Below are 12736 nucleotides of genomic sequence, written 5' to 3' on the forward strand. Positions count from 1 at the left end.
CCGCCACCATTTGTAAATAAAAACAGATTTTTGCCTCATATTTGTTCTGTTCCTCATAAAATCTGTGATTTCTGAATGTTTGTTTTTCCTTGCAAAGTCAGTAGTGCAGTGGTGCACTGGTAGCATTGTTGCCTGACAGCTACAGGTTCTCTGGTTTGAGTCTTGGCTAGGGTGCCTTCTGTGTGGAGTCTATATGTATGGAGTGTTTCTCCCTGCTCTGCTAAAAGTTGCCTTTTGTTCCAATTCAGACTTTCATGGTTAACATGTTAAATAAAAATAACAGGCATTTGAATTTCAGACTTCATATTCTTCAGAAAGTACATGGTAACACAAAACTCTTTATTCTAGCAATTTTCTAAGTTTATAAGATTGGATATTTGAAATTTGCCCTATTTTTTGACTGTATTCCCCCATTATTGGCTTCGTCCAGGTTTTTTGTGCTAAGGTCGAGAGCTATGGCGACAACTGATTTCACTGAATATGTTTGGGGCCTGTATTCCCCCATTACTGGCTTTGTCCAGGTGTCTTTTGCTAAGAGGTTGAGAGCTATGTTCACAAAACAGCTGCTTTGCCATAGTGGTATGTTTCTCTGGCTGTTTTGCACAAGGTCCCAGGTTTAAGACTTGGCAGTAAAATGTATGGTAGTAACACGGCATTCTATTCTAGCAACTTTCCAACATTATACAAGCAATGTTTAAAATGAGTTCCTGGTTTTTGGGCTTTTGTCTCCCCCCGATAAATGTTGGCTTTTTCCAGATTTCTTGTGCTGCAAAGTTCAGAGATACAGCTGAGTGTCGAGTAGATTTTACAAGGAGCTGAGAGCTGCAGGGGAACTAAAGTTTAGTGCTGCTTATGCTGAGTCTGCTTGTATTGTTAATAGCACAACAGGTAGTGTACTTTTGATGCAGAAGGCTGTGGGTTCTACTCCCACATTAGGTAGATGCATTGCTGATACTGTACTGTGTTGTAAAGGGGGGGGGGTGCTGCAGTCCTTTTTGGCGAAGATACCTAGTAACGATGAACCTGTTGTCATCCATTCCCTATTGCAATATTACTAGCTTATTTTTTTAATGCAACATAGACAATGTATTCTTCAAGGGCAACAGGCACTTTACTTGTAGATGAAACAATGAAATATCAAGTTGTTTGCCAGCAGCAACCTCTTCATTAGTTACAGATTTCTTTAATGTGGAAATTATTTAGATGACTTTTACTACTTCAGAGATTGTGCATATTTACTGATACTGGTGAACTGTTACTGGTGGACTGTAGAATTTTGAGTAGACTTTTATGATGGAAATGTTCTGAATTAGGCAATTGGTGCATGCATTTTGTTTCATTGTTTATTGGAAAAATGTTCAAAACAATAAATTTAAAACGCTCTCTAACAACCGTACTGTATTGTACAAGGTATACAATTTAATATAATCAGGAAGGTGTATCGTGTGCAAGGGGCCAATGATTTGAAAACAGCCCAAAGTTAATCTTTACCTGCCACTGGCAAAATGTATTTTCTTTGAATTTTGGTTTCAGTGCTGCTTCAATGAATGAGAGTTTCAAGGGCAGAGAAGTTTTAATGCTGTCTATTTTCATTGTGAGACTGCATTGCTTTGTTTAGCAGATATCTATTAAGTGTTTGTGTTGTAAAATGTAAAATACTTTCAAATGAAATCCAAATCATTGCAGAAAGAAAGCAGTATGCACATTACAGTGTTTATGGCAAATGGGGCGAAATAATCAAGGAATGGGACATTGGAATGGCTGCAGGGGGGTGGCTCCATTAGACCATGATTTTGTGAGGGGAGGGAAGGGCAGCAAACTCAGACAGGCCTGGCTGAACTATACCTCTCAACTGTCCAGATTTTTGCAGAATGAATAGATTTTTGCTTCTTATTTTTGGTTTGTTCCTCATAAAATTTGTGGTTTTCTTGCAAATCATTTAGGAATGAAGTCAGTAAATAATGACAGGCATTAAGTTTCAGACGTCATGACCTTCAGAAAAATGCATGCTAAAGCAAGACCTGTTATTCTATCAACTGTCTTAAGTTTATACAAGAGCAATTTTTAGTACTGTTTGTATGTATTTTTCCCCCAATATATTTGGCCTTGTCCAGATTTCCTACATTAAGAGGTTGAGAGGTACATGCAAATCACTTTATAGAATTAGGAATATCCAAACCTCTCAACTGTCCCCAATTTTGGCTCAAAATGTTGCTTTCCCCCTAATAATCCCTCCGCAAAAATAGCGGTCGAGAGCTATGGCGACAACTGATTTCACTGAATATGTTTGGGGCCTGTATTCCCCCATTACTGGCTTTGTCCAGGTGTCTTTTGCTAAGAGGTTGAGAGCTATGTTCACAAAACAGCTGCTTTGCCATAGTGGTATGTTTCTCTGGCTGTTTTGCACAAGGTCCCAGGTTTAAGACTTGGCAGTAAAATGTATGGTAGTAACACGGCATTCTATTCTAGCAACTTTCCAACATTATACAAGCAATGTTTAAAATGAGTTCCTGGTTTTTGGGCTTTTGTCTCCCCCCGATAAATGTTGGCTTTTTCCAGATTTCTTGTGCTGCAAAGTTCAGAGATACAGCTGAGTGTCGAGTAGATTTTACAAGGAGCTGAGAGCTGCAGGGGAACTAAAGTTTAGTGCTGCTTATGCTGAGTCTGCTTGTATTGTTAATAGCACAACAGGTAGTGTACTTTTTGATGCAGAAGGCTGTGGGTTCTACTCCCACATTAGGTAGATGCATTGCTGATACTGTACTGTGTTGTAAAGGGGGTGCTGCAGTCCTTTTGGCGAAGATACCTAGTAACAATGAACCTGTTGTCATCCATTCCCTATTGCAATATTACTAGCTTATTTTTTTAATGCAACATAGACAATGTATTCTTCAAGGGCAACAGGCACTTTACTTGTAGATGAAACAATGAAATATCAAGTTGTTTGCCAGCAGCAACCTCTTCATTAGTTACAGATTTCTTTAATGTGGAAATTATTTAGATGACTTTTACTACTTCAGAGATTGTGCATATTTACTGATACTGGTGAACTGTTACTGGTGGACTGTAGAATTTTGAGTAGACTTTTATGATGGAAATGTTCTGAATTAGGCAATTGGTGCATGCATTTTGTTTCATTGTTTATTGGAAAAATGTTCAAAACAATAAATTTAAAACGCTCTCTAACAACCGTACTGTATTGTACAAGGTATACAATTTAATATAATCAGGAAGGTGTATCGTGTGCAAGGGGCCAATGATTTGAAAACAGCCCAAAGTTAATCTTTACCTGCCACTGGCAAAATGTATTTTCTTTGAATTTTGGTTTCAGTGCTGCTTCAATGAATGAGAGTTTCAAGGGCAGAGAAGTTTTAATGCTGTCTATTTTCATTGTGAGACTGCATTGCTTTGTTTAGCAGATATCTATTAAGTGTTTGTGTTGTAAAATGTAAAATACTTTCAAATGAAATCCAAATCATTGCAGAAAGAAAGCAGTATGCACATTACAGTGTTTATGGCAAATGGGGTGAAATAATCAAGGAATGGGACATTGGAATGGCTGCAGGGGGGTGGCTCCATTCGACCATGATTTTGTGAGGGAGGGAAGGGCAGCAAACTCAGACAGGCCTGGCTGAACTATACCTCTCAACTGTCCAGATTTTTGCAGAATGAATAGATTTTTGCTTCTTATTTTTGGTTTGTTCCTCATAAAATTTGTGGTTTTCTTGCAAATCATTTAGGAATGAAGTCAGTAAATAATGACAGGCATTAAGTTTCAGACGTCATAACTGTCAGAAAAATGCATGCTAAAGCAAGACCTGTTATTCTATCAACTGTCTTAAGTTTATACAAGAGCAATTTTTAGTACTGTTTGTATGTATTTTTCCCCCAATATATTTGGCCTTGTCCAGATTTCCTACATTAAGAGGTTGAGAGGTACATGCAAATCACTTTATAGAATTAGGAATATCCAAACCTCTCAACTGTCCCCAATTTTGGCTCAAAATGTTGCTTTCCCCCTAATAATCCCTCCGCAAAAATAGCAATTTTGGAAGAAAACGTGGAGGGTTTACAATTATAAACAACTGTAATGATCAGAGTTATAGATTACTTTTATTTCAGAAATGCATGTAGATTCTCTAATTTTGTCAGTTGCTCAAGTTAACAGTACTAATATTAAAAAGGTTTCCCTTCTTTGACAGGTTCCCAGCTGTATTGTGTGGCAATTGTATATTTTTGCATCACATTTTTGGTCCATTTTTCATAAAATTGTGGTTTTCTGGTAAATTAGTGGTAAATCATTAATGAATGAAGTTAGAAAAATAATGGCAGACATTTGCGTTTCAGATTTCATACCCTTCAGAAAATTCATACTAATGCAAGACCTACTACCAGGACCGGCCTTAGCTGAAACGGCGCCCTAGGCAAACTATTGCTCTGGCGCCTCTTAAGCCCCACCCACACCATACTCAAGGAACACCCCTATTTGACCCACGCCCATAGATGGGTCACTCCCACAAAAGCCACTCCAGTTCTTTCAATGTTTAAATGCATGAAAAATTAGTCATACTGTAACAAACACCTTGTAGTCTAAGGTGGTTGCAGAGGGTGACCATCCCCATGACCCAGCACTAGGTGCACTGGCTGGAGCAGTCTAAGGTGGTTGCAGAGGGTGACCATCCCCATGTCCTAGCACTAGGTGCATTGGCCGAACAACCCTATTTGACCCACGCCCATAGATGGGTCACTCCCACAAAAGCCACTCCAGTTCTTTCAATGTTTAAATGCACGAAAAATCAGCCATACTGTAACAAACACCTTGTAGTCTAAGGTGGTTGCAGAGGGTGACCATCCCCTTTGACCCAGCACTAGGTGCATTGGCTGGAGCAGTCTAAGGTGGTTGCAGAGGGTGACCATCCCCATGTGCTAGCACTAGGTGCATTGGCCGAAGCAGTCTAAGGCAGCTGGAGAGGCTACACATGCTGCACCACAGCTGAATCTGCAGAAATAGGAGATAAAACTAGGATTTCAGTTTTACATGCTAGACAGTGATATACTGTATGTACACCTCACCACATGTTGGAGCTGTTCATGTAAACCTCCTTGTCACCTATGCTGCTGTACAATACAGTGGTCATTAGTCTCCCTCACCTCCCATTGGTGCTGTAGTTCAGGGTGATACCTGTGCAGGTCACTATATTGATGCTTTTTCACTGCTTACCAGAGCAGGTGATTCCAATTGCATCACTCACCTCCCTGGCAAGCTTGTGTCAAGCATCTGTTTCAACTGCCTGTCGGGCGCTAGGATCCGCCACATAACACAAGCACTCAGGTCACTCCAAGGCAAGTACAAATATGACTCTGTCATTGTCCATGCTGGTGTGAATGACCTGAGACGTACCTCCCTGGACTACATGAAAAGAGACATAGAGGAGCTCTCTGAGCATGTGGCCCAGGCCGGTATGACCCTGACCTTGAGTAGCATCTTACCCTCACCAAGAATGATGGCACAATATGAAGACAAGATGATCAATTTCAACAATTGGCTTAATTATTGGTGTCATTCAAAGGGGATCCAATGCCTGTCAGCCTGGGATGACATGCTCGACAAGCCACGATGCTTCGCTAGGGACGGCCTGCACCTGTCACCCTGGGCTTTTGGATATTGGCAAAGGCTCTTGCTACCCCCATAGTGCCTTTTTTAGGCAAGGCTCAAAAGACAAATCCACCTCCATAGGTATCACAAGGGATAAGAAACTAAGAGTAATGCTACTCAACGCCAGAAGTCTAAACCTCAAGATGCACGCACTCAAAACTCTCCTTAGCATGGAGAAAATCGATATCTGTGCAGTAACAGAAACCTAGTTCAAGGCTCCCGAGAGCACCCCAGCACTACCAGGTTATACCTCATACCATGCTTTTTGGCCCCAAAACTTGCACCGACCCACAAAAGGAGGGGGAGTATCAATATTCGTCAAAGATACCCACACCTCCAGGTTGGTGGCACAGCACGAAGCATCAGAGACTATCCATGTGCAACTAACAGTGGGTAAAACTGCCTTCCAGTTTATAGCCTGCTACAGACCACCCTCCCTAACCCAGGAACCCCACTCGGCCTTCATGAGAACACTGGAAAATATGAAGGTCTCTCCAAACACCATTATATTGGGCGATATCAACTACCCAAACATAGACTGGGAGCATTACGCTAGCTCCAACACCCTAGCCCAAAGGTTCCTAGAATTTATAAACTCAAATGCTATGGAACAACTTGTTACCACTCCCACAAGAGGGGAAAACATACTGGACCTGATCATCACCAACATGGGGACTCTATGCTCCAGACCAGAAGTGTATCCCTCACTGGTAAGATCAGACCATAAACTAATCTCACTGGATGTTCACATCCCGACACCACCCCCTGCCCAGAAAACCACAGTGAAAAACTTCTCTAAAGCAAATTTCACACTCCTCAAAACTGAGGTAGAATCCTTCAAAGCCCCGGCCTGTGGAAAATATGGCCCAGACCACAGAATCCTTTATAAACGCATTCTATGAACACCTTCAGGAATGCATGGATCATGCGATCCCAAATAAAACCAAGACCCAATCCTCCAAAGGCAGGCGTCCTGTCTGGTGGACCCCGGCCATAAACAAGCTATACAATAGAAGGAGGAAGCTACTAAATGATAGAGCAAAATTCCAAAAAGGGAAGGCATCTCTGATCAGTATTAGCAAAACTACGGGCACTCATAAAATCGTCTAAGGCCAGCTTCGAGAGAAAAATTGCACAGGACACTAAGGATAATCACAAGGCTTTCTTTAGTTATGTTAGGAACCTGGGTGGTAATTCCCAGATATGCTCAGAATTAGTCCAAAATGACAAAAAATACACAGATCCCACAGACATTGCCAACATCCTAGCTGACAGGTTCAGCAAACTCCCCACCAAAAGGGCAAATATCTATTCCAGCAGAGTGCTTCCCCCCTGACATCTCGGATGCTCAGGTAAGAGCCGCCCTCTCCAAAGCAAAAAACACAGCATCAATGGGACCAGACGGTGTCCTGGGCTGCGTCCTACATGAACTCCAAGAAGAGCTAAACCCAAACAAAAAACTACTGTTCAATCTCTGCCTTACTACAGGATATGTACCCAAAGAGTGGCGTACAGCAACTGTGGTCCCTCTCCACAAAGGTGGTGCCTCAACGGATCCTGGAAACTATCGCCCCATAAGCCTGACTAGCTTGGTCTGCAAAGCTATGGAAAGGATAATCATGGACCTCATAAATAAAGATATTGGGGACCTACAGACACTGGATCCTACCCAGTTCGGCTTTGTTAAGGGCAGATCCTGCCTCTTAAACCTGGTTGATTTCTTTGAAACAGTCACCAAGGCCATTGACAAGGGAAGGTGGTCCACACAGCCTACCTGGACCTCGCAAAGCCTTCGATACAATACCCCACTCGGGCATTATAGATAAGCTCACCAGCTTAAATATAAACTCCTATGTCACTAGATGGGTTGCAAACTGGCTCAAGGACAGAACCCACATGGTTAGAATTGCTGGAGCCATGTCAGACTCCAAACCAGTTACAAGTGGCATCCCACAAGGCTCAGTCCTGGGACCTCTGTTGTTCAGTATATATTTCTCGGAGGTACAGGCCAACACGGAAGGACTGTGGCTGACCAAGTTCGCAGACGACTGCAAACTGGGCGCCATAATCGACTCTCCAGCCGACACAAGCATCCTCCAAAAGGGCCTCATAGAAACAGACAACTGGTGCCAGAGCCATGGCCTCAAGCTAAATGCCAAAAAGTGTATAGTCATCCCCTTTGGCAAAAACAAAGTGCCCACAAATTACCGCATAGGTGGTAATCCATTAAGTACAGAAGAAGTAATTAGGGACCTGGGGACCCAAGTTGATAGCAATCTCTCATTTAACAACCACGTGGCCAAAGTGGTTAGAAAAACATTTTATATAGCCCACCTAATCATGAAGGGATTCACATCTAGATCAGGGGAGGTCATCGTGTCTCTTTACTCATCCCTCATCAGGCCCACAATTGAGTACAATGCCCCTTTTGGGATGTACCTTACCAGACACCTGCAGCAACTGGAAAGACCCCAAAAGTACCTCACCAAGAGGATCAAAGGGCTCAAACAGATGCCATATGCTGCCCGGTTAAAGAAACTCCAGCTCTACTCAGTGGCATACCGCCTGTTCAGAGGCGATCTGTGCCTGACGTATAAAGCCATGTCCAACCTGGAATTAATGGACATGCTGCACCTCAGAAAATCCAAATCCTATCAAGCTGCACGCTTGAGAGACTTGAACCTCAGCACTGAAATAAATAGGACATGCTGGAGGGACAGATTCATAACCCAGAGGCTCCCTTCACTCTGGAATAAAATCCCAGTCTAGGTTAGGCAGAGTCCCTCATTGACTCTCTTCAAGAGGAATCTTGATGAGTGGATGGGAGATCATAGCTTTACCCCGGGTATGACTTCTGTGTCACTGTTAGACAGAAGCACAGTATACTAACCTCAAAAAAAGGGCATAGCAAAATTAATTTAAAATGGGTGGCGAAAGCCAAACACATTCTGGCTAGGCTTATAAATGCCCTAGGACAGATAGCCTAGTATGAACCTATGAACCTATATAATGGGCCATCACAGTGACCCAGCAGGTTCTCCTGATAATCCATGTATAATTTATACAGGAAAATGTTTGTCTCCTGGATGAAGCAGGCAGTAGTCCTGCTGAACCAAGCACCTGAAGAGGTCCTGTCCACTCAGCAAGTCAAAACAAGGAGAAAAAATGATAGCACCATGTGCACAACAACATAGCATAGACAATATGCAACAGGAACATCCTGCAGCAAGGGTAAACTTTGGAAAGTATCTGTAACACAGACAGTTGGTTATATGGACTTCCCAATGAATGTGCATGGACATAGTGTGCAAGTGACATGATGGTCTTGGAATGAGCATGGCAGGCATGGTAACACTGTCTGTATGTAACTGAAATTAAGTATAAAGAGGTGTATTGGCAGATTATCCTGGAAGTCAACAGACAACCTGGACTAAATGAAATAGTCTCCCTAGCCCCCGTGCTGAAACTTAGGGCTGCTAGGTTATGACTGGTGTACAATATGAGTTTTATATGTTTATTAATGCCTTTCCTTTATTTCGTATTTACATTATTTATGTATGGTTGTTTAGTATGTTTCTAGTTTTATATGCTATTTGCTGTTTTTTAGGGAATGATTAAGTTTTAATTCATTATATTTTGATTCATGTCATTATGCAGTTTTAACACTTTAATGAACATAGTATTTTATTTTTTTCAGTTGCCATATTGGAGTTGGACACTAGATGGTGACAAAGGATAGTACAGATGTATTTGAATGTGCCTTTGACTCAATCTAATGAACATTAATATTTTTTGTAAACAACTATTTAAATTATTTTTAGTCTTATTTTTATATATATATATATATATATATATATATATATATATATATATATATATATATATATATGTATGTATTAGGACAGATTTAAAGTGGTTTATATATATTTTAAAAGGATGTTTTTAAAAAGCTTTTTTTCACTGATATAGTATTTTTTAACACTTTGTAAAGTTAATTGAATGATTGAGTGTTATTTTATTGGTGAAGTACAACAAAAAACCAGGCTTAAATAGTGGGAAGTATACTTGCTGTGTTCAGTTCAAGTCAGTCACAGAAGGTAGCCAAATGTTCCACAAAGAGAAACGAAGCTGTAAACTATAAACTGCTTTACTTTGCGAACTCTTAATCCAATAAACAAGAGTCAAAATCACCATAGAGTGTTCATTCGAACCTACTCATCCACTGGGCAATAGCTTGTAGAAAAAACACGCAGCCAGCATGTAAAAATAAATCCAAGCGTCCAGTAGAAACCACGTTTATTAGAATAATTAAAACACAGGGCTAGCGCTTTCAACGAATCTTCATAAGCTTGTCGGAGATTGTAAGATGCAAGTAAACTTTAATAAGCATACTGTTAAAGAATTACCAACATTGAAAGCCTTTTTTGTTGTAGCCATGCAGAGAATATTTACATAACTAGATAACGTATAAGCCTTAGGTATTGAAATGCATATGACAGTATTTGTAATAAAGGACTGGATTACAGTATTTTAAGAAGCTCATTACATTTGTTGGAGACTTGCAGTCATCTTTGCAAGCTTTACATGTAAACTGAACAGAATGCCAATCTATCATGTGTGGTCCATAACCTGTGCAGTAATCCTTTAAGCAATTTATCTTGAGCTTGTTTCTTGTTTGCTGTTCATTTTTAACTTTAACCATGTTTTCCACATGAAACAAGTAGATAGTTGTTGTCAGGTAGCAGACATTTTTGGATAAGAAACATTTTTACAAGTGGGGGTATCACAGAGATTGCTACTTTCAGCATGTTACTTGGTAATTTTATAAAGCTGAATATAAATTATAATTGGAATTGCACTACAAGGAGAAGTGGTTTGAGTTGAGTGCTGCTTGTTTTTTTTAATACTCGATTTTGACTGGCATTCCAGTAATGTATTTAAAAAGTAATTCCTTTTTTCATGCCTCACAACCTTTGTGTTTCCATCTAGATATTAAGTAAGTTGTCATGTAGCTAATGCATTGAACTATTTTTTCTTCTACACTTCATTTTGTCTTGATTGGACTCTCGTAATGATGGTTTGGCACCCAGGGCAGCGTATTTAATTAAAGTTCCAGTTGTTGTGGTTTTGAGCATAGCTCCACCCCTTTCTAGTTGGCCACACCCCATTCCCATTGGCCCCACCCATTCAGCTGCCTTCTGCAGCCCCCCTTTAATTTGAAGTCACCAGCTGCCACTGATTCTTGGGAATCAATTATAAGGTGAAAATATATTAAAATATGCGTTTCTGTCTGGTTCTTTACCTCTACACAACTCTTCTCTCCACTCATCTTCCTTATCCACAATGCCATCTGTATTTTCAAGTACAGATGCTACTTTTGTAAAATTTAAGAGAGAAATACAATTTTGGCACCTTCCTGTCACTCTTAGTTACTAGTTTGCACCTCCATACTCTATTGTTAGGGACTTTCTACATTAACCAACTATTTTTTATTCCCCTCGCATATAAGTAATCATGATACAGCATAGACAGTATCAGGTTTGTCGTTCACTTCAAAAACCTTCAACACAGTGTTAACGTTATGATGGCTTGCTGACTCCAGGCAACTGCATCATGAAATCTGGCCCAGGATGTAGACAATGCATAATTTTCAATGAAATGGTGCTGCATACAATGATCAGAATTGGAGCCACATAAAGAGAGAAGACAACTAACTGACATACCTGGTGGTCACATTTTTCTGCTCCTCTTCTTCATCTGTGTCACTGCTGATGGTGATAACACTCACAGCTGGGCTTGGTGTATCTGGGATGACAATTGTTGGCCGCTGTTGCCCTCGAGTGGTAGTGGAGGAGGCAGTAGTGGTGGTAGTAGAGGTCGCTTCACCCCAGCTGCAGTGCAGAGATGTGTTGCAGGATGTGCTACTCTGCACAACTGCACACCGTGGAGGTGTGTTCTCTTTAACCCGTTTTGATCGCTGAGGAGAACTAATCGACTGAGAAGAAGAGACTTCACATGCTGAGACATTTCTGGGAAAACAGAAAGTTGCAAAAACAAATGTCAATTGTAAGACAAAACGACCATAAAAGTTGTCCTGTTTTTTTTAAACAGAATGTAAAAAACTGCTATTCAACGTAAATATTCAAAAAAACATTCTGAAGACTGTCAAAGGACTTTCTGAACCACATTACAAACAAGTATTAAATGCACAGAGAAAAACCTGCATTGTGCTGGAACAAATTAATTCTGGGAGAATCCATGTGCTTTTAAATACAAGGTCTACCAAAGAAATTGTGTAGAATCAAATTATTATCCTTAGCTTTAGAATTCAAAAGGGAGCACATATAGAGAATTATGATTGGGTTGACGATCATAAACCGCTTATGTGTTTGAGACTTGGATCCCACAAAATTTATCTTGAGAGCAAAGCTTGAGAGGTGAAGCTTGGCATCAATGCCAAGAACATATAATTACAGGTTAATGATTGGAGACCTGATCCTAAACATATATATATATATATATATATATATATATATATATATATATATATATATACATACATACAGCAGACAGAACTAAATATTTTATTCTGCTGCTGTCATTTGCTGGTCCATATTGGCAGATTTTACAATGTAGCAGTACACCCGATTTTAACAACTTAAGTAGGGAGAGCTTTAACATTTCTTAAGATCGGTTCTTGCAGCACTCACTACAGTGTTTAACTTCTTCGTCTTCTTTTGGCTGTTCCTGTTAGGGGTCACCACAGCAGATCATCTGTTTCCATTTCTTCCTGTCCTCTGCATCTTGCTCTGTCACATCAACCACCTGCATGTCCTCTCTCACCACATCCATAAACCTTATCTTAGGCTTTCCTCTTTTCCTCTTACCTGGCAGCTTCATCCTTAGCATCCTTTTCCAAATATACCCAGCATCCCTCCTCAGTACATGTCCAAACCAACACGATCTCACCTCTCTGGCTTTGTCTTCAAACCGTCCAACCTGAGATGAACCTCTAATATAGTGATTCCTAATCCTGTCTACCCTCGTCACACCCAGTGCAAATCTTAACATCTGTAACTC

At 40.5% G+C, this 12736-nt stretch overlaps 1 protein-coding gene across 1 annotated transcript in view; it reads right to left on the bottom strand.

Annotated features, from left to right (window-relative positions):
- Window positions 1-12736, bottom strand: part of HIPK2 (homeodomain interacting protein kinase 2) — a 1139975-nt gene that overhangs the window by 56083 nt on the left and 1071156 nt on the right. Inside the window, exon 12 of the mRNA XM_044088176.1 lies at window positions 11380-11685. Within this exon, the coding sequence (XP_043944111.1) occupies window positions 11380-11685 (306 nt within the window). The remainder of the gene's footprint in view (window positions 1-11379; window positions 11686-12736) is intronic.

Source organism: Protopterus annectens, chromosome 11.part0 (genome assembly GCF_019279795.1).
Source record: "Protopterus annectens isolate FY-2018-M chromosome 11.part0, PAN1.0, whole genome shotgun sequence".
In the NCBI taxonomy this organism is placed as follows: Eukaryota; Metazoa; Chordata; order Ceratodontiformes; family Protopteridae; genus Protopterus; species Protopterus annectens.